Genomic DNA, 24,123 nt, shown 5'->3' with positions numbered 1-24,123 from the left:
TTCCAGTACCTCACACAATAAGTTTCAGTATTCATCAATGACTTAATTGGGGCAGACATCATTTTTGAGTGTGATCCTTTGCTTAAATGGTGTCCACCCACATATACTTAACTCACGGTAGGGAGTGTCACTGAAGAACAATCCCTTTGAATCACCCAGTAACTCAAAGGCACTCAAGATCAATTATACCAGGAACACAGGTGCAGTGTACGGAATCATTAATGTGAATCGATCTTACAAGAAAGGGGGCAGGAGATCAGGGATAATGTATCTGAAGTATGCCCTGGAGATGTACTGAATTTGTACATTGTTGCTATTAGCCACCAAAGAACCATTGTATCTTTAATATGGCTTTCATCATGAACTCTATAGCCAAAATATAGGACTATCATATAAGGGATATTTATTCTGACTCTCGGAGCTGGAGTGTGTGCTGTCAGGGGAGTGGGGGGGGTTGGGGTTGGATGTTATTATAGACCTGGTATACACTACCTCAAAATAGCACTAATACGAGCACTAAAAAATAGACCCTGAATAATCAAATTAGGTTCATAAAACACATTTATAATGTGCTCAAAACTGTCAAAAAACAATGGCCTTCAAGGCATAAAGTATCAAACAGTTCTAGCTCACTGTTCTACCTGGTCTGCTCCAGTGAGGTGTATAAAGCTTTCCAAGATGGAAGGACTTAATCGATCCATGACGTCAATTGCCAGCTCTTCATCTCCCTGGGAAAGAGAACAAAAAAAATCACATTTGTTGTTGTACAATGTGTTGAATGAATAATGAATTCAGTAGAGGAACATGCAATGCTGCCTTCAGACTAATTGGTTGGAGTGTTTGCAAAAAATATTAAAATACACAAAGCATTTAATAAATTAATTTAGAAGAGATTATGATGTTCATCAATTGGACAATTAATGACAATTAGTAAGCATTCTTGATACGTTAAATTATAATAATAGCAACTACCATCATCAATTTCCACGTTGCCTATAAGAACAATGTAGCTATGTTTTTTGAACCTCCAAATTGCTACAATGGAGCCTTGGGGGTCATCTTAAAAAGTTAAATCCAGTGCCTTGCTTTGATTGAGAATTTATTAACCAATGGGACAACATTGTTACAGACCTTTGGACACTTAGGCTGACAAAATTCAAAAAGGTCAAATAAATACAGAGCCAAATATGTTGGTGTTGCTCAAGGTCCAATGGCCAGATTTTTCCATGGCTATACTAACCATTTCCATCCACACAGCTCCCAATGAGCTTAAGATCTTGCTACAATGGCCACGAACCAGAGCAGTCTGTGAGCTGTGACTAAGTCTCAAGTGGTTGAATCCAAGGTCCTGCCATTGGACTGCCCTGATAGCCTTTTGAAAACTTACTTGTGTTGATGCCCTTTTCAACATTTTCTAAATACCCCTGATAATCAGAGACATTTAAAACAGTTGAAACAGACTGAAATAATTTTTAAAAATGAAAAAAATATTTAAAAGTAAAAACAACCTTAAAAGTACATTCATGTGTTGTTAATTAAAAACTTATAAAGTCAAATTGAGAAAAATTAAAACTTAGTTATATTTAACATTTTAATGAAGGTCAACAGCCCCATTTTCGTGCCTGGAGGCTACACCAGATACTTGAGCCACAAATGCCATAAAGCTGAGGTGCCAGATCATTTTGTTTTCTATTAACAGTAATTAAACCATATACTTTCAAAAGCAATTCAAACAAGGCTCTGTAAACATGCCCATTAGGGATTCAGGAGTTATGGAATTATGTGAATATAGCAGGCATTAATCATTTTGAAATTAAAAGGACAGCTTTGTAAACAAACAATATTGTCGTCAGAGCACTAACCCACAGCAGGAGGCTGGCTGCTCAAGAGATAGGGTTTGTAAACTGACATGACCATGAGACGTTCTCTATGCACCAGGCAAACGCGAGATAGTGGGGTATGTTAGTTGGCATCAGACACTTTTAGCTAAGTTATTTTGCATCACTGTGATAGAAATCAAGTAAACTTCCAGACCAACACGTCAAACATGGTCATAGGCATATTTCCTCCGTCTATCAATAATTGGGATATTTGTGTACTCATAGTCAGCCCTCGTAACACTAATCTTGGGTGTCTGGGTTCTCCATCCTCAGAAGCTTTCAGACCATCCAAGTGAATTTATCCCAGCCAAGTGTTTGAACATTCAGTGGTGCTGTGTCAGTTACAATATCCTCCCATTGTAAATATGTAATTCAATATGCGTTTTACATGGGTAATAGGTGGTATTGATAAGGCTACCTAACCAAATTCCAGACACTTGCATCATTCTTAAAGGAGGAACAAGAGGAATTTTTGCAACAAAATAACTCCTTACATTAGAATTTTGACAACCGAACCTCTGTTTTACCTGTTATTGTATATGCTATTGTGTTATTTTTCCTAAAATTTCTCACCCTTAATTCATTTGATATCCTTGAACTGGATACTAACCAGACTGTTGAAAGTGATATAGTTTTTTTTAAACAAACGTAAATATGGAAAAGTCTGTATGGATGGTCAACGTAAAATGACAATTATTCAAGTACAAGAGTCTATAAACATTTCTTTATAGATAAGATTGTTAAGGCACTGAATCCTTTGAGATGGAAAGCCATTGATGCGTTGCATTACATTACATTGCAGTGTAAGGCCATTACATTTTGCAAGGAAAAATTGAATAAAGATTTGATGCAGAGAAGATACTGCATTATGCACAAGGTAGCAGGTTTGGTTCAAGATTGCTCTAGCAGTGACATCTTGGGGTTGCTCTGTTCCATGTCACATAATTCTAAGATAATTACAGTCCCAAAGAGCAACAACAGATTAAAGTGCAGTACAATTTCTGAAAGAATAGCTTTAGATTCAATGCTGTGCTTATTTAATGTAGCTTTTGTTTCAAAATTCTACATGCCAATATGCATAGTTCCTTTATCTTAAGGGGTATCAACATTTTTGAGTCAGTTGACAATGAGCAGCACAGAGCTGTAGCTGGATAGGGTAACACAGGAGGAAGTCATATGAACATCAATACTGCCTTTCACAACTCTTAATAATAAAATTTAACTAATTGTGGCACTGACCTTTGAAAGGCCTAAAGCCGTGAACAAACTTCTAATTTCTCTTAGAATGTTGACAGCTAGTCTCCTAGTGGCTGGCCGACAGCTGCAGAGAACCACTAATGCAAAACCTTCCACTGCATGGAAGACAGAGGAATAAGGGCTCCGTTCCAGTGGAAGTGTGTGGGCAGCTCCATTGGGAACAGCACGCTGTGGATAACAAATTAAGCGTGAGTAAGGAGAAGCATGAAATTACAAAATGAGTTAGCAATTGAACAGCATAGAAGAATTATAGTTTATTCAAAATAACTTTTTGGTCATTACCTGCAGGTCATGGCCTTTCACGTGAGATTGAACTGCTTGTTTCCAATGGTTTATTAACTGTACTAACATCTTGACAGAGTTATCAAGGAGTGTTGGATGGACATCATTCACTTCTCGGACAATGAATGACACAAACCCCGAGAGAACATCCTCCCTCCAGTCAGGAAAGTCAACCATTAAAGCCTGTAGGGTAGTGAATGCCAGACCACGAAGTTCTTCATCCATGTGTATGGTGAGTCTAATTTTTTTTAAAGAAAAAGATGCCTAATTACCAAGTAATAAATTTCTAGCGCACAATGCATTCCCCTCCAAAAGTTAAAAACATGCAGGTTACAAAGGGCAAACAGAAAATGCTAGAAAATGAAAACAGGAACTCAGAAATACTCAGCACTTATGGTAGGATGGTAGGAAAGAGAGTTATTGCTTCAGTACAATAATCTTCATTATAAAATCTAAACTGGCAGTTTCTTTTTTCTAGGCACCATTTCCTATCTTTTTTGAAAGGTAAGTTTCAGGGACAGTTTTACAATCTTCTAAGCTAACCAGGTCCACTCAATGTGAGACAGCTGATGGATACAAATGATCAAATCATCAAGGGAAGCTATTTCAAAGTCCCAGCAAATGCCAGATTCATTTATTTCATGTAGCCAAAATACATCCTCATCCACAGGATGCATTTTAAGCTTTGTTCAGTATTGCTGTTCTCTATTCTAAGTTATTCAATGCTTCATACATTAGACCATATGTTGTCGAAGATCCAAAATTCATAATGTTTTTTTTTATTAGCATCACCTTGCCAGAAGTTCAACAAGTTCTGCCCTGCTCATGCCATCTGGAATCAGCCTGGGTATAGCAGCCACACAAGTCCGGAAAAGGTCAATCTTAGGCTTTCTTTCTCCCCTTTTAAAACATAAAAACATTGAAATGGTTAATCACTGTAACTTCCAAGGGTCATGCATAAATATAAATTAGACTGGGAAAGGTGATAAATTTATTTTCAATTCTTTCACCCAGTCAGCTAATCCTAAAAGGATTATTAATAGATTAGACTGGTGAGCTATAGAGGTTTCCAAGCATCAGTAATTTCCAATGTCAGGAAGCATTTAGGAAATTTGACTTGATTTCAGTCAAAATAGATGTTGGAGTGATAGTTGTTCTCATGACTATAATAAACAAAATTCATCGTGACAATTTTTTCAAAAATATCAGGAGACACACTACTTAGGAATTTGGAAAATAAATTTATATGGAATTTTAAGCTGAACTGTTTAGTCCACAGGAAGAAAACTGCATGAAAACAACAGATGGATTTTGAAAATAGCAAATGGGATTAAGAAACCATCAGCTGCATTTCTGAGATGAGAAGGGAATGTGATAAGGTGAAATTCTTCAGTTGATCTATACAGGAAGAACACAGCTTATTTGAAAACATTTTCTATTATGTGGCCCTCAAGACATGCAAAAGATGGGCATAACTAACCATTATCAACAAAGTCACATTAACAAATAATTTATCTAATTCCAATGCAATCAAATAATGTGAAAGATCTTAAATGTGCACTTTCCTTGTACAAATAGTTTTTTTTAAATTGGAGATTTGCTGGACTTAATGTAATGCCAAAATCTAAAAATGGCACAATAACAATAGTGATAGTTTTTAAAAAAATTGAAATCCTGTATACAAGATCACAAGACAAGGGAGCAGAAGTAGGCCATTCGGCCCATCGAGTCTGCTCCAAAGAAAAGGAAAAAAAAGAGAAATTGGGGGGGGGGGGGGGAAATAAAAAAAAACTATTCTAACCCCAATTTCCGGCCTTATCCCCATATCCCTTGATACCTTGACTAATTAGATATCTATCTATCTCTTCCTTAAACGCCTCCAATGATTTAGTCTCCACTGCTGTACGTGGCAAGGAATTCCATAAATTCACTACCCACTGGCTAAAGAAATTTCTCCTCATTTCTGTTTTAAACCTGTACCCTCTAATTCTAAGATTGTGCCCTCTGGTCCTGGACTCACCCACCAAGGGAAACAGCTTGGCCACATCTACTCTGTCCAGTCCTTTCAACATTTTAAATGTTTCTATAAGGCCCCCTCTCATTCTTCTGTACTCCAGTGAGTACAGTCCAAGAGCTGACAAACACTCATCATATGTAAGCCCTTTCATTCTGGGAATCATCCTCGTAAATCTCCTCTGAACCCTCTCCAACATCAGCACATCCTTCCTAAGATATGGGGCCCAAAACTGTACATAGTATTCCAAATGAGGCCTCACTAGTGCCCCGTAGAGCCTCATCAACACCTCCTTACTTTTATACACTATACCTCTCAAAATGAATGCCAACACAGCATTCGCTTTCTTTACCACCAATCCGACCTGGTGGTTAACCTTTAGGGTATCCTGCATGAGTACTCCCAAGTCCCTTTGTACTTCTGTACTTTGAATTTTCTCCCCTTCTAGATAATAATCTGCCCGTTTATTTCTGTTTCCCAAGTGTACAACTGCACATTTCTCAACGTTGAATCTCATCTGCCATTTCCTTGCCCATTCTCCTAAATTATCTAGGTCTCTCTGCAACCTGTATCCTTAATACTCTCTACTCTTCCACCTATCTTGGTGTCATCCGCAAACTTAGCCACAAAACCATTTACTCCATCATCCAAACCATTAATGTACAGGGTAAAAAGAAGCGGCCCCAACACCAACCCCTGCAGAACACCACTGGTAACCGGTAGCCAACCAAAACAGGATCCTTTTATTCCCACCCTTTGCTTTCTGCCAACCAGCCAATGCTCCACCCATTCCAATATCCTACCTGTAATCCCATGACCTCTCATTTTATTAATCAGTCTCTTGTACGGCACCTTGTCGAAGGCCTTTTGAAAGTTTAAATACACAACATCTACCGCCTCTCCCTTATCCACCCTACCTGACATTTCTTCAAAAAACTCCAATAGGTTGGTCAAGCAGGATCTTCCCTTCATGAAACCATATTGGCTTGGACTATCTTGCCTTGCACCTCTAGGTATTCCATAATCTCATCCTTGAGGATCGATTCTAATGTCAGACTAATAGGTCTGTAATTTCCTTTATGCTGCCTCCCACCTTTCTTATACAGCGGAACTACATTTGCGACCCTCCAATCCTCCGGAACCATGCCGGAGTCTATCGATTCCTGGAAAATTATCACCAATATCTCCGCTATCTCTAAAGCCACCTCCTTCAGAACCCGGGGATGCACCTCATCCGGTCCGGGAGACTTATCAGTCTTTAGTCCATTTAGTTTTCGTAGCACCTTCTCTCTAGTAATCTTAACTGAACTCAGTTCCATCCCTTGAGACCCTGACTAACCAGTATTTTGCTGATGTCCTCCACAGTGAAGACCAATGCAAAATACTCATTTAGTTCCTCTGCAAAATACTCATTTAGTTCCTCTGCCATCTCTTTATCATCCATTATAATCTCTCCTGCATCATTATCGATTGGTCCTATATCAACCCGTGTCTCTCTTATATATTTAAAAAAACTCTTAGTATCCTTTTGAATGTTATCTGCCAACTTCCTTTCATAATTCATCTTTTCTTTCCTAATGACCTTCTTAGTTTCTTTCTGCAGGTTTTTAAAAGTATACATCTAGTGGATATCTGTGTAATAGCTAGCATCAATCATACAATCATTGCACTTATAAGGTTGATAATACTATTAGTGTCACTATTTATTAACATGAGAAAGAAAAGGCATGAACATGAAATGAAAAAGAAAGCAACTTTAGAACCATAGAACAATACAGCACAATACAGGCCCTTCGGCCCACCATGTTGTGCCGACCTTCAAACCACTCCTAAGACTATCTAACCCCTTCCTCCCATATATCGCTCTATCTTAAATTCCTCCATATGCTTATCTAAAAATCTCTTGAACTTGACCAACATATCAACCTCCACCACCACCCCAGGCAGTGCATTCCATGCACCAACCACTCTCTGGGTGAAAAACCTCCCTCTGACATCACCCTTGAAATTCCCACCCATTACCTTAAAGCCATGCCCTCTTGTATTGAGCATTGGTGCCCTGGGAAAGAGGCGCTGGCTGTCCACTCTATCTATTCTTCTTAATATTTTGTACACCTCTATCATGTCTCCCCTTATCCTCCTTCTCTCCAATGAGTAAAGCCCTAGCTCCCTTAGTCTCTCATCATAATCCATACTCTCTAATCCAGGCAGCATCCTGGTAAATCTCCTCTGCACCCTTTCTAATGCCTCCACATCCTTCCTATAATGAGGCGACCAGAACTGGACACAGTACTCTAAGTGTGGCCTAACCAGAGTTTTGTGAAGCTGCATCATTACTTCGCGGCTCTTAAACTCGATCCCACAATTTATGAAAGCTAACATCCCATAAGCTTTCTTAACTACCCTATCCACCTGTGTGGCAACTTTCAGTGATCTGTGGATATGAACCCCCAGATCCCCCTGCTCCTCTACACTGCCCAGAATCCTGTCATTTACCTTGTATTCCGCCTTGGAGTCTGTCCTTCCAAAGTGTACCACCTCACACTTCTCCAGATTAACTCCATCTGCCACTTGTCAGCCCAGCTCTGCATCCTATCAATATCCCTCTGTAAACTTCAACAGCCCTCCACACTATCCACAGCACCGCCGATCTTTGTGTCATCTGCAAACTTGCTAACCCAGCCTTCCACCCCCTAGGATTTTGGATTTAGGATTTTGGCAAATTCATTGTTTAGAGGAGCAATCCCAAAGCTCTTGTTAGTCATTCAACTCTTACACAGGCTAATAAGATGGACTCTTGACTTCACAATCTACCTCCTTATGACCTTGCACCTTGTCTACCTGCACTTCACTTTCTCTGTAACTGTAACACTTTATTTTGCATCCTGTATTGTTTTCCTTGTACTACCTCAATGCACTGTGTAATGAATCGATCTGTATAAACAGTATGCAAGACAAGTTTTTCCACTGTACCTCAGTACCAGTGACAATAATAAACCAATTCCAATAATATATTTTGCAGTCTTCCTCACTGGAAGCAAGGGAAATCTATTGAATTTACATGAACTTAAAGTATTTACTATCTTCTGAAAATGTTTTTTCACAGATGTGGTCAAAATGAGATTTTATGCCATAATTAAAATGCCTTATGGCAACTTTATAAAACACTGGTTAGACCGTACTTGAAGTATTATGTATAGTTCCGGTTGCTACACTATAGAAAATATGTGGATGTGCTGCAGAGGAGATTCACCAGGACGATGGCTGGACTGGAAGACTTTAGTTACGGGGAGAGAGTGATAGTCTGGGTTTGTTTTCCCTGGAGCAAAGGAGGCCAAGGGGCAACCTGACAGAGGTATATGGAATTATGAGAGATATAGAGAGGGTAGATAATCAGAATCTCTTCCCACAGTAGGGGTATTAAAAACAAGTGGGCATAGGCTTGAGAGGAAGGAATTTTAAAGGATATTTGAGGGGATGTTTTTGTTTTACACAGGGAGTGGTTGATATCTGAGAGTCATTGCCAGAGGAGGTGGTGGAGTTGGATACAATCACCACATTTAAGAGACTTTTTATATATGCATTTCTTTACATAGCCATATAAAGGTCTTATATAGGCATATGTAAGATTTTTTTATATACTTATATAGGCATGGCATAAAACGTTATGGATCTAATGCGGCCAAATGGTATTAGTGTAGATGGGTAAATAGGTTAGCATTGTGTTGGTGGACCAAAGAGTCTGTTTACGTGCTGTATAGCTTTGTGACTCTGTTTACCATTTAGCAAGCTTTCTGGCCCTAACACAGTAATTTTAAGTATGTGGATTCTAATTTTTTTTCTGATAAGTATTTTGAAATATAATGGGCAACATCTTATTGCATTAGGCCTGCTTTCTAAACCAGTCACCATTTGTGCCCACCTGCCTGCATTAACTTAATCTGGACATAGGGAGCCAGCTCTGCTCACCCTCAGTATCTGTGAGTCCTCCTGCTAAACAGAGTGGACCACAAGTGGAATTGAGGCCTCAGATAATAAGAGACATTTAAAAGCAGTTCAAATTGGCTTAAATAGTTGTAAAACATTATTCAAATTATTTTATGAAGAATACCTTGAAGTCTTAGAAATAAATTGAAATCATCAGATAAAATTAAGTAAACCACTTACCTGCACTTATATTTTTACTCAGATCCAGAACCCACAGTCAAGTGAATGGAATCACACAACTTACTCCAGCCATCACAAGGTTAAGCTGAGGGGCTGGGTCCAAAGTGGTGAACTTAGTGGGATCCAGATATGGCATTATCAGACCTCCACCATGCCTCTGATATCCATACTTCAATATGTAAGCATGGATGTCAAAAATAAACTGACTGGCTATAGGGAGAGATAGCCATACTTCTCTTTGGAACTTCCAGCAGAAGTGAGCAGTTCAGCTCAACAGAACTTTAAATGTAAGGAATATTATTTTCAATGATTTAATTTCAGAGAGCTTAACCATCTGCATTTCCAATTTTTACTTAGCATCTGTAAACTATTTTAAAAATCAATTAAAAATTGCTTTTTTTCCTTCCTGGTTTGCTACTCCGAGAAAGTCTTCTTGCATTTGGGTGCTCAGCTAGCTGCTGGATGATAGGGATGTGTTTGATTTATTGCCTGACAGCAACGAGCATCGAGAAAGGTCAGCAGAAAGTGCCTTGGCCACAATCTGATTAAAAAATCCAGGCCTTTAATTCTGAGATGGTTCTTTGAAAGAGCATTTCAATAGTCTCACTTTAATACAGAAAAGTACATTTTCTATTTCAAGTATACTTCAACAACCCTTTCATAAGTTATTATTGAATCTGTTTCCACCAGCCTTTCAAGAAATGCATTCCAAATCTAAATCCAGTGCAAACAACAGTTTTTTTCCAGCTCTCCCCCATCCCTACACAGTATTTTTCACCAATTATTTCAAATCTGTATCCTTTGGTTTCCTTCTGACATTGAAAATGTTTATCACACTTGCTCCCCCACCATTTAATCTATCAAAATAATTTCTTCAATCAAATTTCCAAATCCCTCATCTTCAATCCTTAACAGTCACCTTAACAACAATCCCATGATCTCTGCAAAGCAAACTAAGTTCAGTGGGCATATGTACAGTTCAAGATTATGCACAGACTAATTGACTACAGTTTGGCTGCAGTATGTTAAAAATTAGAAAAATATCATTCAAATCTATTGAAATTTATTAGCAACTTCAATGCATAGTGTGACGTGCTATATTTTGGTAGGAAAAATGAAGACAAGAAAAGGTAAATGGTATAAAAGTAGGTATAGGATCAGAGATAATGGAGTGGGAATGTGCACACATTCTCTGATGTTGGCAGAAAAGCTGAGCATCTGGGATCCTTGGCTTTACTATGAGAGGCACAGAGTGCAATAACAAGAAAATTACGCTGAACTTTCAAAAAATAGATTGACTCCTGATTTTGAGACTGTGGCCCCTGTTTCTAAGATCAGACCAAGGACAAACATCAACTCTGTCAAATACTGTAAGAATTTTGCAGCTTTCAATGAGATCATCTCACATTCTTCTAAAGTAAAGAGAGAACAACCCTCTGCTCAACTCCTCCTCACATAACAAACCCAGGAATCAATCCAGTAACCTGAACTTCACTCTATCACAATTTTTTGCACCCTTAGGTAGGGAGACCAGACCCAATATTCCGCATAGAATCTTAATGAGCACTGTATTACTGGAGCATGACATTTCTGTCCTCATACTCAAATCCTCTTGCAAGAAAACAAAAACTAATGCTGGTGTTCACTTTGATTTCATATGGGACAGTTTGGATACAGCAAATAAAGAGAAACTGTTTTCAGTGGGAAAAGGCTTGGTAGCCAATGATCATATATTTTTAAGGAATAGTAGAGATTAAATGGTGCCTTTCAGAAGGAAATTGTGTAAGTAGATGAAGGGAAAACATTTACAGGCGTACAAGAAAAAGAGCAAGGAGAGGTATTCACTAAATAGCTCTACCAAAATAAAGGTATAGACAGGAGGACAAATGTCCCTCTTCAGTGCTGTATCATTTGATGAATTCCACCGAAAATTTTTTCATGAAAAAAAAAGAAACTTGGCAATGCTAAAACATCATTAGAAAGCATGTTGGTTATTATTAGTATTCATATTTCTAAGAAGGCTTTGCCAACCAATTTTTTTTTTACAATTTTACATATTTGTTTCTTACGTGATCATATCTTCAGGCTCCTTGTTGGACATCTGTACATTAGTCATGCTCATAGATCTTCCCACTTCCTTGTCCAAATGTCTAAGAATGCTATCAAGAGCCTTCCTCACTTGTGGGTGATAAAATGACATTCCTGATAGGGAAAGATGTTGGCATAGTTAATACACTTCCTTTTTTTTTCAAATTATGAACAAATACAAAGAAAGAAATGTGAAACAAATATAGAAAACTACTAAGTTACAGATGCATCCCTGTGTAGCATTTTCTTCTTGTGTAATCTGATCGTTATGAATTAAAATGTTCAGCTAATATAATTAATTCTGTGGCCTTTCCTCTTCCACGTGACCAACTTTGTTTATTTTCCGGTTGTCTGTAACATAAAAGGCTACAGCAACTTCTTTCCTCCCCCACACCACTGCATCTTTTCAGGCAGCTTCAAAATTATATGAAACAGAGCATTAGAATAACAAGGCCAGGTACTAAGAAACTATAAGAGTTTAAAAAGCAGCAACTGAAAGGGAGCAATTGCCGGATTTTCAATTTTCATTGTTATCACTGAATATTGAGTATGGAAACATGACAGTGCAGATAAATGTATAGCTGGAGCCATGGTACAGGAGGGAAGACTTAAGATTCCTCGGGCACAGGGACACAGTTCTTGGGGGTGAGTTGGGATCTATACCAGCCAAATGGGCTGCAGCTCAACAGGATTTGGACTGATATCACCATAGGGAGATCTGCTCATGCTGTTGTTGTTACCATGGTGATAAGGAGCTGAGCACAGTTTCAGAAGGCGGAGAGGAAAAGATGGTTACAGAAGACGGGTCCAAATCCATACAATCAGATTTATTATCATTGACATATGACGTGAAATTTGTTGTTTTGCGGCAGCAGTACAGTGCAAAGACATAAAATTACTATAAATCACAAAAATAAATAAATAGTGCAAAAAAGGAATAACAATGAGGTGTTCATGGGTTCACGGACTGTTCAGAAATCTGATGGTGGAGGGGAAGAAGCTGTTTCTGAATCATTGAGTGTGGGTCTTCAGGCTCCTGTACCTCCTGCCTGATGGTAGTAACAAGAAGAGGGCATGTCCTGGATGGTGAGAGTCCTTAATACAGATGCTTCCTTCTTGAGGCACCACCTCTTGAAGATCTCAATGGTGAGGGCAGTTGTGCCTGTGATAGAGCTGGCTGAGTTTATAACCTTCTGCAGTGTCTTGCGATCCTGTGCATTGGAGCCTCCATACCAGGCGGTGATGCAACCAGTCAGAATGCTCTCCACCATACATCTTTAGAAATCTGTAAGTGTTTGGTGACATACTGAATCTCCTCAAACTCCTAATGAAGTAGAGCTGCTGGTGCACCTTCTTCATGGTTGTATCAATGTATTGGGCCAAGGATAGATCCTCCAAGATGTTGACACCCAGGAACTTGAAGTTGATCACCCTTTCCACCGCTGACCCCTCAATGAGGATTGGTGTGTGTTCTTCCGACTTCCCTTTCCTGAAGCCCACCATCAGTTCCTTGGTCTTGCTGATGTTGAGTGCAAGTTTGTTGTTGCAACACCACTCAACCAGATGATCTAACTCACTCCGATACACCTCCTCGTCACCATCTGGGCTCCCTGAAACTGGCTGCTCAGGCTGCTAAGAGTGGTAAAGAAGGCATATGGCATGCTTGCGTTATTAGTTAAGTATTGAGTTCAAGCATCAGAAAGTTATGTTGCAGTTTTATAAAACTTTGGTTAGACCACATCTGGAGTACAGCATTCAATTCTGGTCGCCCTGTTATAGGAAGGATGTGGAGGGTTTGAAGAGGATGTAGAAGAGGTTTACCAGGAGCTGCCTGGATTAAAGGGTATGTGCTATAAGGAGAGGTTGGACAAACTTGGGTGGTCTTTTCTGGAGCAGAGGAGGCTGAAGGGAGACCTGATAGAGTTTATAAAATTATGAGAGGCACAGATAAACAGCCAGTATCTTTTTCCCAGGTATGGAAATGTCTAATACCAGAGGGCATGCATTAAAGGTGACAAAAGCAAGTTCAAAGGAGATGTTTGAGGCAAGTTTTTCACACAGAGAGTGGTGGATGCCAGGAATGCATTGCCAGGAGTGGTAGTGAAGGCAAATATGATAGAGGCATTTAAGAGGCTCTTAGGTAGGCACATGAATGTACAAAGAATGGAGGGATATGGACATTGTGTAAGCAGAAGGGATCAGTTTTATTACTAGTTTAATTAGTTCGGCACAACACCATGAGCCAAAGGGCCTGTTCCTGTGCTGTACTGTTCTATGTTCATGTGTATAATTTTTGAAGTGGCAACACATGTATTGATAGAGTTGTGAGCAAAGCTTGTGGAATATAGGCTTCATAAATACAGGTACTGAGTGCCAAGGCGGAGAAGTTATGCTGAATCTTCAATGCTCTGGTTAGCCCAGATCTAGGGGTTTGCATCTATTCTGGTTACATTTCTTTAGGAGGATGCAAAAGTCTTGAAAGGATATGAAGGAGATTTACCAAAATGGTTCCCAGCAAAAAGTCTCTTTAGCAGCAAAGTTTGGTGAGGTAGGGATTGTTCACCCTGGAACAAAGGAGGTTGAGGGGACATTTGATGAAGGTGTATGAGATTAGAGTCAGAGGGTTGGACAGCATGGTAACAGGCCCCTCTGCCCAACTCATCCATGCTGAGATTATGAGAGGTTTTAATGAAGTTAACCAGGAAAAGCTCCAGATTCTAGCATCTGCAGTCTCTTTTGGCTCCAGTAAGGAAAAGCTGATGGCACAAAGCCTTGAGGATGCAGATTTAAGTGTCTGGACAAGAGATCTGGAGTTTGGGGTTGAGGGCAGGGCAAGGTTGAACTTTTTTTACACAAGTGATAACGATGGGATAGAGAAATGGAACTGAGAATGTGTGAAGTGCTCCACAGCAAGCCAGCATTGACTTGATTGGCCAAGTGGCCTCTTTGTGTGCTGGAATGACTTTATGATGCCCTGCCTAAGAAAAGATACATCAGTCTTAGCTTAAAAGCTTACAATTGCCTTAGACTCACACAACTTGAAAGAGAAAGAAAAAATATCTAAACTTTGTATTCTTCCCTTGGTAGATGCAAGCAGACAAACAATGGGGAGAAAGCTTTATTTCATAAATCATTTTGAGTTTTGCTACCTAACCCATTATTTTATGCCAAGGATCTAATTAGATAGAAAGCAGGTTTCTTTGACAAAGTATGCTGTGGTGCTGCTTTCCACAGATGATGCACAGCATGTGTCGGAAGTCAGTAGTGGGCCCAACTTTCTACATAAGGCTTGTAACTCTCAATCTTCGGTGTCTGGCTCCCTTAGCATCATTGGCACAATGTATAAAAAATAAAGTTTGGTATCTTTCTATAAAATATGTCAAAAGGACTAATTAAAGCAAAATTAACACATGGATCACTAGTTTTGCTTGCATTAATTTGCTGTAAGTTTATGAACCTTTCTAAGTTCCTGCACAGAACTGTAATTATTTTCAATCACTGCTGAATCAGTTGAAGTCATAGGCTGTGGCCCACTGTCCCGGTGTGATTTGTAACACGGAGCCTGAGACAATGGAATTTACTCAAACTTTAATTACGGGGGCAGAAAATGATCAGAAGAAGTCCTGTGTTGACCCTATTATCGCTATAGGATATCAACTGACGTGTCGAACAAAGAGACTCTAAACCAAGACAGAGACACAAGAAATTCTGCAGATGCTATGCAGAAAAATAGAGGGCTATGGGTAAGCCGAGTAATTTCTAAGGTAGGGACATGTTCGGCACAGCTTTGTGGGCCGAAGGGCCTGAATTGTGCTGTAGGTTTTCTATGTTCTATGTTCTAAGATGGGTAATCAGTAAACAAATTTGAAAGGCAGGAGGAACAAAGCTGGAAAACAAAGGCAGCAAAGGAGTTTGACAGTGTGGTGCAGCAAGTAGAGCCACTGTTTTGCAGCGACAAGAGGCCCAGGTTCAATGCTGACCTAGGTGTGTCTGCATGGAGTGTACATGTTCTCCCCGTGACCATGTGGGCTTTCTCCACGTTCCAGTTTCCTTCCATATCCCAAAGACTTGTGGGTTCATCAGTTAATTCTCCATTGTAAAATTGCCCCTAGTGTGCAGGTGAGTGGTAGAATCTGGGTGGTGTTGGTGAGAATGTGGGGTGAATAAAAAATGGGACCAATGTAGGATCTGTGTAAATGGGAGATCGATGGTCAGCACAAACTCAGTGGTTATGATACTCCTTCTCTTAACAGCGTATGGTACTTTTTATCTGGACTTGGTGATGCCAAAAAACTGAATAAATAAAAAAAACACAAGAATTCTATATGCAACAATGTAACTTTACAGGACGTGATAGCACAACGAAGAACACTGTGGTCATTTACAAATGAGTCACCAAGATCAGAAACTTTTTCTGAGAAAAAAATTGACTGTGCCAAAATTGATTGCTTTGGAACAAAGGTGGCTCAGGGCATATTTAATTACGTCGTATAAAATTATAAAAGCCCCAGGTGTGATGAACGGGAAGTGACGTCAACTGCTAAGGGACTGTGATTTCCTCAGCAGAGAGATCAGTTACATTGGGACTTACGGCATTTGGTACATTTGGAGAGGAGTCAAGAATGTTTTTCCATCAAAGGGTGGTGGGAGTATTGAATTCATTGCCTGAATGGGTGGCGGCGTCTAAAGCACTCATTAGATTAAAGAAATAAGTTTTAGTAGGATTCTGACCTAATCATGTTCAGTCATAATTCCACACATAGTAGCTTCGCACAATTGTCTCCTCAGCCAACCACAGAGGGTGGTGCGAGTGTGGAACAAGCTGCCAGTGGAAGTGGTAGATGCGGTTCAATAGTAACATTTAAGAGAAGTTTGATGAAGTACATGGATGGGAGGGGTTTGGAGGGTTATGGTCCGGGTGCATGTAGACGGGACTAGGCAGAAGATCAGGTCGGCATGGACTAGATAGGCCGAAGGGCCTGTTTCTATGCTGTGGTGCTCTATGACACATCTAACAAATGTTCAAACCTGCAGTTCTCTCATACTGAGCAGGATTTATAGGAGAATGGACAGAAACTTGGGAAATGGGATAAGCCTTTATAGCACTTTTCTTGACTAACATGAATACACTGGGCTAAAAAGTCCCCTTTTATGCTGCAAAATACAATGATTCCCCGACCCTACCAGTGACTTGTGGGATCTCCATGTGATTACTCAGGCGAATTGAATGTACACAAGGTCACCCATGCTTAACAATGGTGAACATAAGGAATTCCTAAGCAACCAGTGAATATGAATTCAGTATAAGTTTTTTTTTCAGAAACAAAATTTTTAAGTCTGTGGTTTAATATTAGATGATGGATTTAGTATCAAGGCACGAGGAAAATAAAAATTAACCAATCTAGCCCTGAACATTAAACATGATCACATTAAGGAGGTTAAACTGCTTTTTCCTTCTTATTCATCCTCAAAAAATATTTCAACATAAAATTAAATCAAGTTTCTCCATGAAACATAGCTCAGAATTATCCAGAACGTGTGACTTTAACTGACCAAATATCTGGAACAAGCTGGCAGAGGAGATGGTGGCGGCAGACGCAATTACAGCATTTAAAAGGCATTTGGATAGGTACTTGGATAGGAAGTGCATAGAGGGATACGAGTCTAATGCAGGCAAATGGGATTAGCATAGATAGGCATCACGATTGGCATGCATGAGGTGGGCCAAAAAAGCCCATTTCTGTGCTGTATGTTTCTATGATTCCATGACTATCTGTGTTTCTAAAACCAGAAATGTATTGATTAACATATTGGAAAAGTGAATTTCAACAGAATGATTTTCAAATCCAAATCCTCTGTTTTCAGTTACAATACAGCTTCAGATGACATTACCAACTTCATTTAATTAGCATCTTTTCTCAAAAAGTGTAATTTATCCACAAACAGACTTGAATAGATGCAATTTACAAAAAAAATAGCAGTTGAAATACCTTGAAGATTAGTCAGGGAGAGATCCTTTCAGGTATCAAAAATGATTTTCCTTCAAATTCTGGCTGAAGATCAAAAGATAAAAACATCTTTCTCCCTTTCAGCAAATGTTTTACTGTCATATGCCCTACTTTTATCAAGAGCATTGGCTTAAATGGTTTAAATAGACAAGCTTGAATAGGAGCCCCCAATAAGAAAGTGCAATATGATGATTCTGCACAAATGTGCAAGATTTTTGCAAACTTGCCACACTGAATATTTTGACCTGGGGAAATGCAGTTTTATGGGAGGGGATTATTCAGAGCAATGCGACTTCTTTCTAAGTGTAAAAACTCACTAACAACATAAACATTGAGTTTAACTAAAATTTGAAATCCACAATCTTCTGCACTTACTCAGATGATTCAATGTGAATTCCACTGATAAAACTAGCAGAAACTCAACCCCACTACTCGTCTTTGCTAATGTTTAGTTGTCTATTCTTCCTCATCTTGGACACAATTTAATGGAGCATTTTACCAACCACAGCAATTACACGGTGATAAAGATTTTGTTTAATCTGCGGTCTCACTATTTAACTGCTGGACAATTAAAAAGGCATAAACTGACTAAGAAAATACAGGACAATATTCAGCAATTATCTGCAATCTGAAGCAAAGTTGAATCTCTTGGGTAAAAATAGAAATATTTACTCTAAAAATATCAGATATTTTGTGATTATAATATCATGTAAAAATGAAGTTTAATAATAAAGACAAAACATACAAAAATAATTTTTAAGTATAGAAAACCAACCTATCACTTTGGCTTCTTCATCTGTGAGGGTTTTGTTCAAAAAGATCTTCTTTACTCGCAGTGTACTACCCGATGGAAGGACAACTCCAGTTGTTGGCATTGGAGGCTCCCCATCTTTTTGTTGCAAACTATCTGCAATTACTAGAAATGCTCTCAACCCTATGTTCATTCTCTGCAACAAAAAGATATAAACTTTGCGTTCTTTGAGTTGTAACAAATTCACACACAATCATATCCTATGCAATAAACACTGGAAATCCAATTGTACCATCATCACCTTATGATCAAAAATTGCTTCAAATTGAACATAACATATAATCTAATGTACATTAAAATATTATCAGGCACCGTGAAAATGTGAATATCCATGCATGCAAAAAATAAAACACATTTTAAACCAGTAACACGTAAAAACATTTTAAACAGTTGGTTATGATGCAAGAGGCAGAGAATAGCTTTATTACAATTTCAAGGTTATTTCAATGTCAATACTAGTTTTAGTTTTGCACTACATCACCATTTGGATAAATATTGGTACAATGAGAGAGACTTATGGAAAATAATTGTCAAAATAATTGATTCTTCTTTGCAAAAATATTATGATGTCAACTGGATATTTTTCTTGAATAAAATAGTGCCATGAAATCACTTACACTTATCTGGGAGAGCAGCTGGTTTTCTGACAGTACTTATTATAATGGTGAAGAAGAATAGTAGGATTGAAAAGCCCTTCCTTGATTTTGCTGACTGTTTAAATATTACCAGGTTGTAAATTTCAGAATCCAGTTTAGATTGTTTGGAAGAAAGTTATAACTAGTATATCAATTTTACATGCTTATAGGGTAAGAAATTCAGAAAACTGAAGAGCATAATTTTAATGTTTGTTGAGTACTGAATTTTTAAAAAAAATATATTCTGCAGGTTGACCTCATGTTTGAGTCCCAAGGGTTTTCTTTCACTTTTCAGAATGATCACAACATCTCAGTGGAGTGCATAATAGTTCTACAAAATATTGCTGTTCCTGATGACTTCAATACAGGATTGAGCAAAAGTGATTTTCATTTGCAGCAAATTATTAAGTTAGACTTATTAAAAGTAAAATTGAATTTGACACTCTCTGAGATTAAAATGTATATATCCCATAAACCTAAGATTTTCCATCAAAAGAGACTGTTTCTAAATGAGAAAACATCATTAAACATTTGTGTCATTTAAAATTTTACACATGCATAAGTTCCATCTCGGTTAGATACATGAAGCCTAGTTTTGGGGTTTCTCAAATATCAACACTGAAAAATTACGTTAATTAGTTAAATTCAAGTCTCACCTCTGGGTTAATGGCAAATGTTTTTGATGGTTTTCCAACACAAAGCAGATCAAATATAATCTCTTTCATTGCAAAATCAAGCCGCTCCTATTGTTAAAACACAAAAAATATTGTTGAATTTCAAAATAGGTGTACACTTGCAATTCACGCTCAATGCATATCATTAAATTGTTGCTTAGTAATTACAAGACAGAAACTGGCAATTCACTGCTGGGGGACATGCCTGTGTTTATGCTCCACACCAGCTCCTCCCATTTCTCTTTACCTCACTTTCATTTAAATGCACTTAAGCTAGTCTTCATGTGGAGATGAATTCTACATTCGAGGCACACTTTCAATCAAGGTTTCCCTTGAACTCTGTACTGGATTTTTTTAATGGCTTTTCGTTTTTTTAAAAAAAAGGTATAATTCTGCTGATCACCATTGTAAATGTTTTTCACTGCTGCTCAATTTCTTTATTTATCAGCAAAATTTTCCAGTGCATTTTCTCTCCCTCCATTTTCATCTCCATGATGTTCATTTATCATTTCCTCTTTTAAATACCTTGGCTTTTTCTTTCCATGAGTCATTTCAGCTTTACTTAAAATCTTATTCTGATGTGGTTAGTTTTGCCTGGTCCCTTGAACCTACCTTCTAGATTAGGGTTCATTTTCTAGTACTAGATCCAACAGTGGTCCCTTCTTCGTTGAAAGTTTCATGTACAGAGTATGAAAGGAGACGGCACACATTATAAAAACTCTATTCCCTGCACCACCCACAAAACATTTTAACAGCATGTTCCAGTACTTTCCCTTTTTACATCAGCAGTATTTGCTTTTGGATTACTGTTTCATTTACTGTCGCTTGCTTTCCAAAAACACCTTTTCTTGCAGTCAACAAACTTTTAAGTTTATAACCACCTAATCATTACTGCTTGGTTTATTGACTTTATAACTACTCTTAATCTCAAGGTGTGAGATATTGTTGACTTCAGGCATGATTTCCATGGAGTGGATTAAGAGCTCTGGTGGTATTGGGTGCTTGTAGGACTAAAGGATGTTAGAAATATGGCCATAAATAACAATTCTTTAATTGAGCATTTGGAGGACTGAGAGCCGATGTCCATAGGCAGCAGTAAAGAATTAATAGATCAAAAGGTCTTTCCAATGTTCACTTGGGGGAAAATATGTATAATGCAAGACTAGCAATGGACCAATAATATGAATGCACAAAGGCAATAGAGGAGTCACAAAACATAATGGAAAGAGTTAAGTATTATCAGTGCCCACATAGAGGTGATATCATTGAGAGGCAGCATATAAATGATTCAGAATGGGGATGACAAGCATGGTTCCATGAGGTCGCTGGAAGTGACAATCCAGTAATTACTCAGGAGGGCAACCATGTAACAAAATGTCAACAATAGAGTGGCACTATCAGAGAACAACTAATTATTTCACTCAATGGAACAATGTGGTGGAGCTGAGACACAATGCGAAGACATTTTCAATAAATGATGGTGTGAGCACACACTGTAAAATATCAAGAAAAAGACCATAACAACTTGGGCTTCATAAACAAAGACAGATTATAGCATCTCTTTAAGGGAAGAGTAAATGAACATATGAAACAATGTAAGATATAGGGCAATGGGATTAGTTTTAGACTGTTCTAAAATATAGCCTCCTTCTACAAACTAAATAAAATTCCACCAAAACATGGCCCATTCTATTGAAGAAGTTTGTGAAACACGAGGTGATTGAAATTGTTTGAAAAAGTGCATTTCCATTTATAGCAAGATTTATTAGAAAGCTTTGCTCAGACAAAGGAGAAACAAAATCACAAATCAAGAGGGAAAAGCGAAACTATGCCCTTAACATGTTACCCAAAACATGCATGTTTTTCTTTTAGTTTCTTCTGCAGATTACAGAATTTTAAAACATTAAATATTTAAAAAAGGGCAGGAATCTTAATTGAGCTTTTATCATAATTAAATCGCAAAAATACGAGATGTAAAAGTGGGTGATCATGGAGCAGCCACTTTGAGTTACATCTAATGGGACCAGCTCAACATAGGCGAATGCCAAATGGGTACAGCCAAGGGAATTTTTTTTTTGACTTGTGTCACGGACTAGGTGAATGTTCCTTTAAGATAGAGCATAGTGGTGTGTATGTGTGTGTGGCGTGCTTACGTCAACAGAAGATAAAGGATGTAATGACGTTGTTGAAGAAGTCAGTTGAAGTCAGTCAGAGGAGAGAGAGAGAGAGAGAGAGAGAAAAGAGAGAGAGACACCAGCCTGCTAGTTTTCTCTATCGATGGATGAGAAACAATAACTGTGTCTGTTACTACAATCCACGTATGGAAATTGGGAGTAATCCAGTGGAGTTCACTTTGTTGCTGACCTGTAGAGGGAAACAGGTATTTGTGTGGATGACCACGATTCAGATGCTTTTTGGGGTGAGGAAGTCACTACTGAGTAAACACTGAGGTGTTGTTTGGGTTCCATCATGGAACATTTGGATTTCGTAATCACTCTCTCTATGTTCTCTACATCTACATTTTATCTTCAGACAACGGTGGCTGTTGAAGAAGCCTTTGCTCATGTTTCACCTTATGGCTTGCAGAACTGAACTTTAATAACCATTCCTGGACTTGGAGTTTGGGACTTTGCCACACACACATGACGAGTTTAGTTTTGGGGTTAATGTTCAAAGTTTAACATTTTTACTTCTAACTTTCTAACATTTTTACTTTTATTTTTCTTATTATCATAAGTAGTTATTAATAAAGTAGTTTTTAAACACTGAATCATGACTCAGTGTTTCTTTTGTTGCTGGTTCGTAACACTTGACATAGGTTCACCCAAAGGTCCATCAAGGAAAGGAGGACACTTGGTCTTGCATGCTCCTTGCTAATAAGGTGCCTTAGTACTTGCCAAACAAACACCAAAAGGAGTTGCTAAAATTATGATCAAAAGAATTTTAGTTCAATTATACTAATGCAGCTTAGGCAATTTTGCAAGATTCAGGAAATATCGTTACAACAAAAGTTGTTTTTTTTTTAGTTCTTTCATAGGTTGTGGGTTTTGCCTTCATACCTAGCAGTTACATCTAACCCTAATTATCCATCTTAAACCACTGTAAATATGTTGAAAATATTACCACAATGCTACTAGAAAGAGGGTTCCAGAATTACGACCCAGCAAGAATCAGTGCTAAATTTCAAAATCACGACAGTGAGAGGTTTTGAGGTGAGAAATAGCAGGTGATAGCATTGCCATATGCTTTCTGCTTTTGTCTTTCCAAGAAGCAGAGTTCACGTGTAGGAGGTGCTATTGATGAGTTGCTGCAGTGCATCTTATACATGGCACACACAGCAGCCATGGTGCACTGATGTTAGAGTAACTATTTAAGATGGTGGCTGGGCGTGCAAATCAATTAGGCTGTTTTACCCTGATTGGTGTTAAACCATTTGAGTGTTTCTGGAGCAGCACTTATAAATGCAAGTAGAGAGCATAATATGTTACTCTCCTAACTTGTACCTGACAGATGATGGAATAGTTTTGATAAGTCAGGAAGAGGGTCTGTCAGCACTGAATCCCCAGCCTCTGACCTGGTCTTATAGCCAGAGTATTTATGAGACTGGTTCAATAAGTTTCTGGTCAATGGAATCCCTCAGATGTTGATGGAGAGGGCATGCTAATCTTTGAAAATGTGCAATTTTTAAAAGCATACCATCTCAAAAGTTGCATTTTCAATAAAGCCTAAATTACTTGATATTATGCATGCAAAACAGTATACATTGCAAATGGATGTTTTTCACAAATGAAATTAATGACTGGAAAATGATGCCTAATATTTACCAAGTCTCTGTTAAAATTAATTCCTTATTCTTGAAGTTGAATTATATTTTTTTACAAGAGGATGCTGAAGATATTTACTGGGGCAATACTAGATAGAAGTAATTTTGAATTAACATTTTTTTTATTATTTCCCAAGGTGGGGGGGGGTGGGAAAGAATCAAAGTTGCATCTTCCATGAGTGTGCCGCCTTCTAAAAATTGCTACTGCAAGGTGTTGTGCTATATAATTCTTAAGATTACAGGAGCATCTCATATCCACTAAGCCCTGTTGCCCAGCCTGCCATTAGCCCCATTCCTGCCAGTGCAGGTAGGTCCTCCTGTCTACAGCTGCCATCTCTGGAACCTGCACTTGTCACTGCCACCTCCAGGAGCCCACACCTACCACTTCTTTCTCCACTTTTTGGATCCCATACCCACCACTTGTGAGACCACTCCCATTACTGCCTACATAAGGAGCCTACCACCACTGCCACATAAATGCTCT

General features: G+C 38.4%; 1 protein-coding gene across 7 annotated transcripts in view; it reads right to left on the bottom strand.

Annotated features, from left to right (window-relative positions):
- fryl (furry homolog, like) overlaps positions 1–24,123 on the bottom strand; it is a 255,534-nt gene that overhangs the window by 110,526 nt on the left and 120,885 nt on the right. For all 7 annotated transcript variants that reach the window (XM_052033379.1, XM_052033380.1, XM_052033381.1 and 4 more), the window contains 7 exons: positions 19,799–19,885; positions 18,472–18,643; positions 11,670–11,802; positions 4,212–4,319; positions 3,420–3,657; positions 3,120–3,305; positions 642–728 (listed from right to left, as the gene is read on the bottom strand). In XM_052033379.1, coding sequence (XP_051889339.1) covers positions 642–728; positions 3,120–3,305; positions 3,420–3,657; positions 4,212–4,319; positions 11,670–11,802; positions 18,472–18,643; positions 19,799–19,885 — 1,011 coding nt within the window. The remainder of the gene's footprint in view (positions 1–641; positions 729–3,119; positions 3,306–3,419; positions 3,658–4,211; positions 4,320–11,669; positions 11,803–18,471; positions 18,644–19,798; positions 19,886–24,123) is intronic.

This window comes from Pristis pectinata, chromosome 2 (assembly GCF_009764475.1).
Source record: "Pristis pectinata isolate sPriPec2 chromosome 2, sPriPec2.1.pri, whole genome shotgun sequence".
NCBI classification, from domain to species: domain Eukaryota; kingdom Metazoa; phylum Chordata; class Chondrichthyes; order Rhinopristiformes; family Pristidae; genus Pristis; species Pristis pectinata.
The sequence above is the reverse complement of the archived record's forward strand: the minus strand, read 5'-3'. Positions and strand labels throughout refer to the sequence as shown.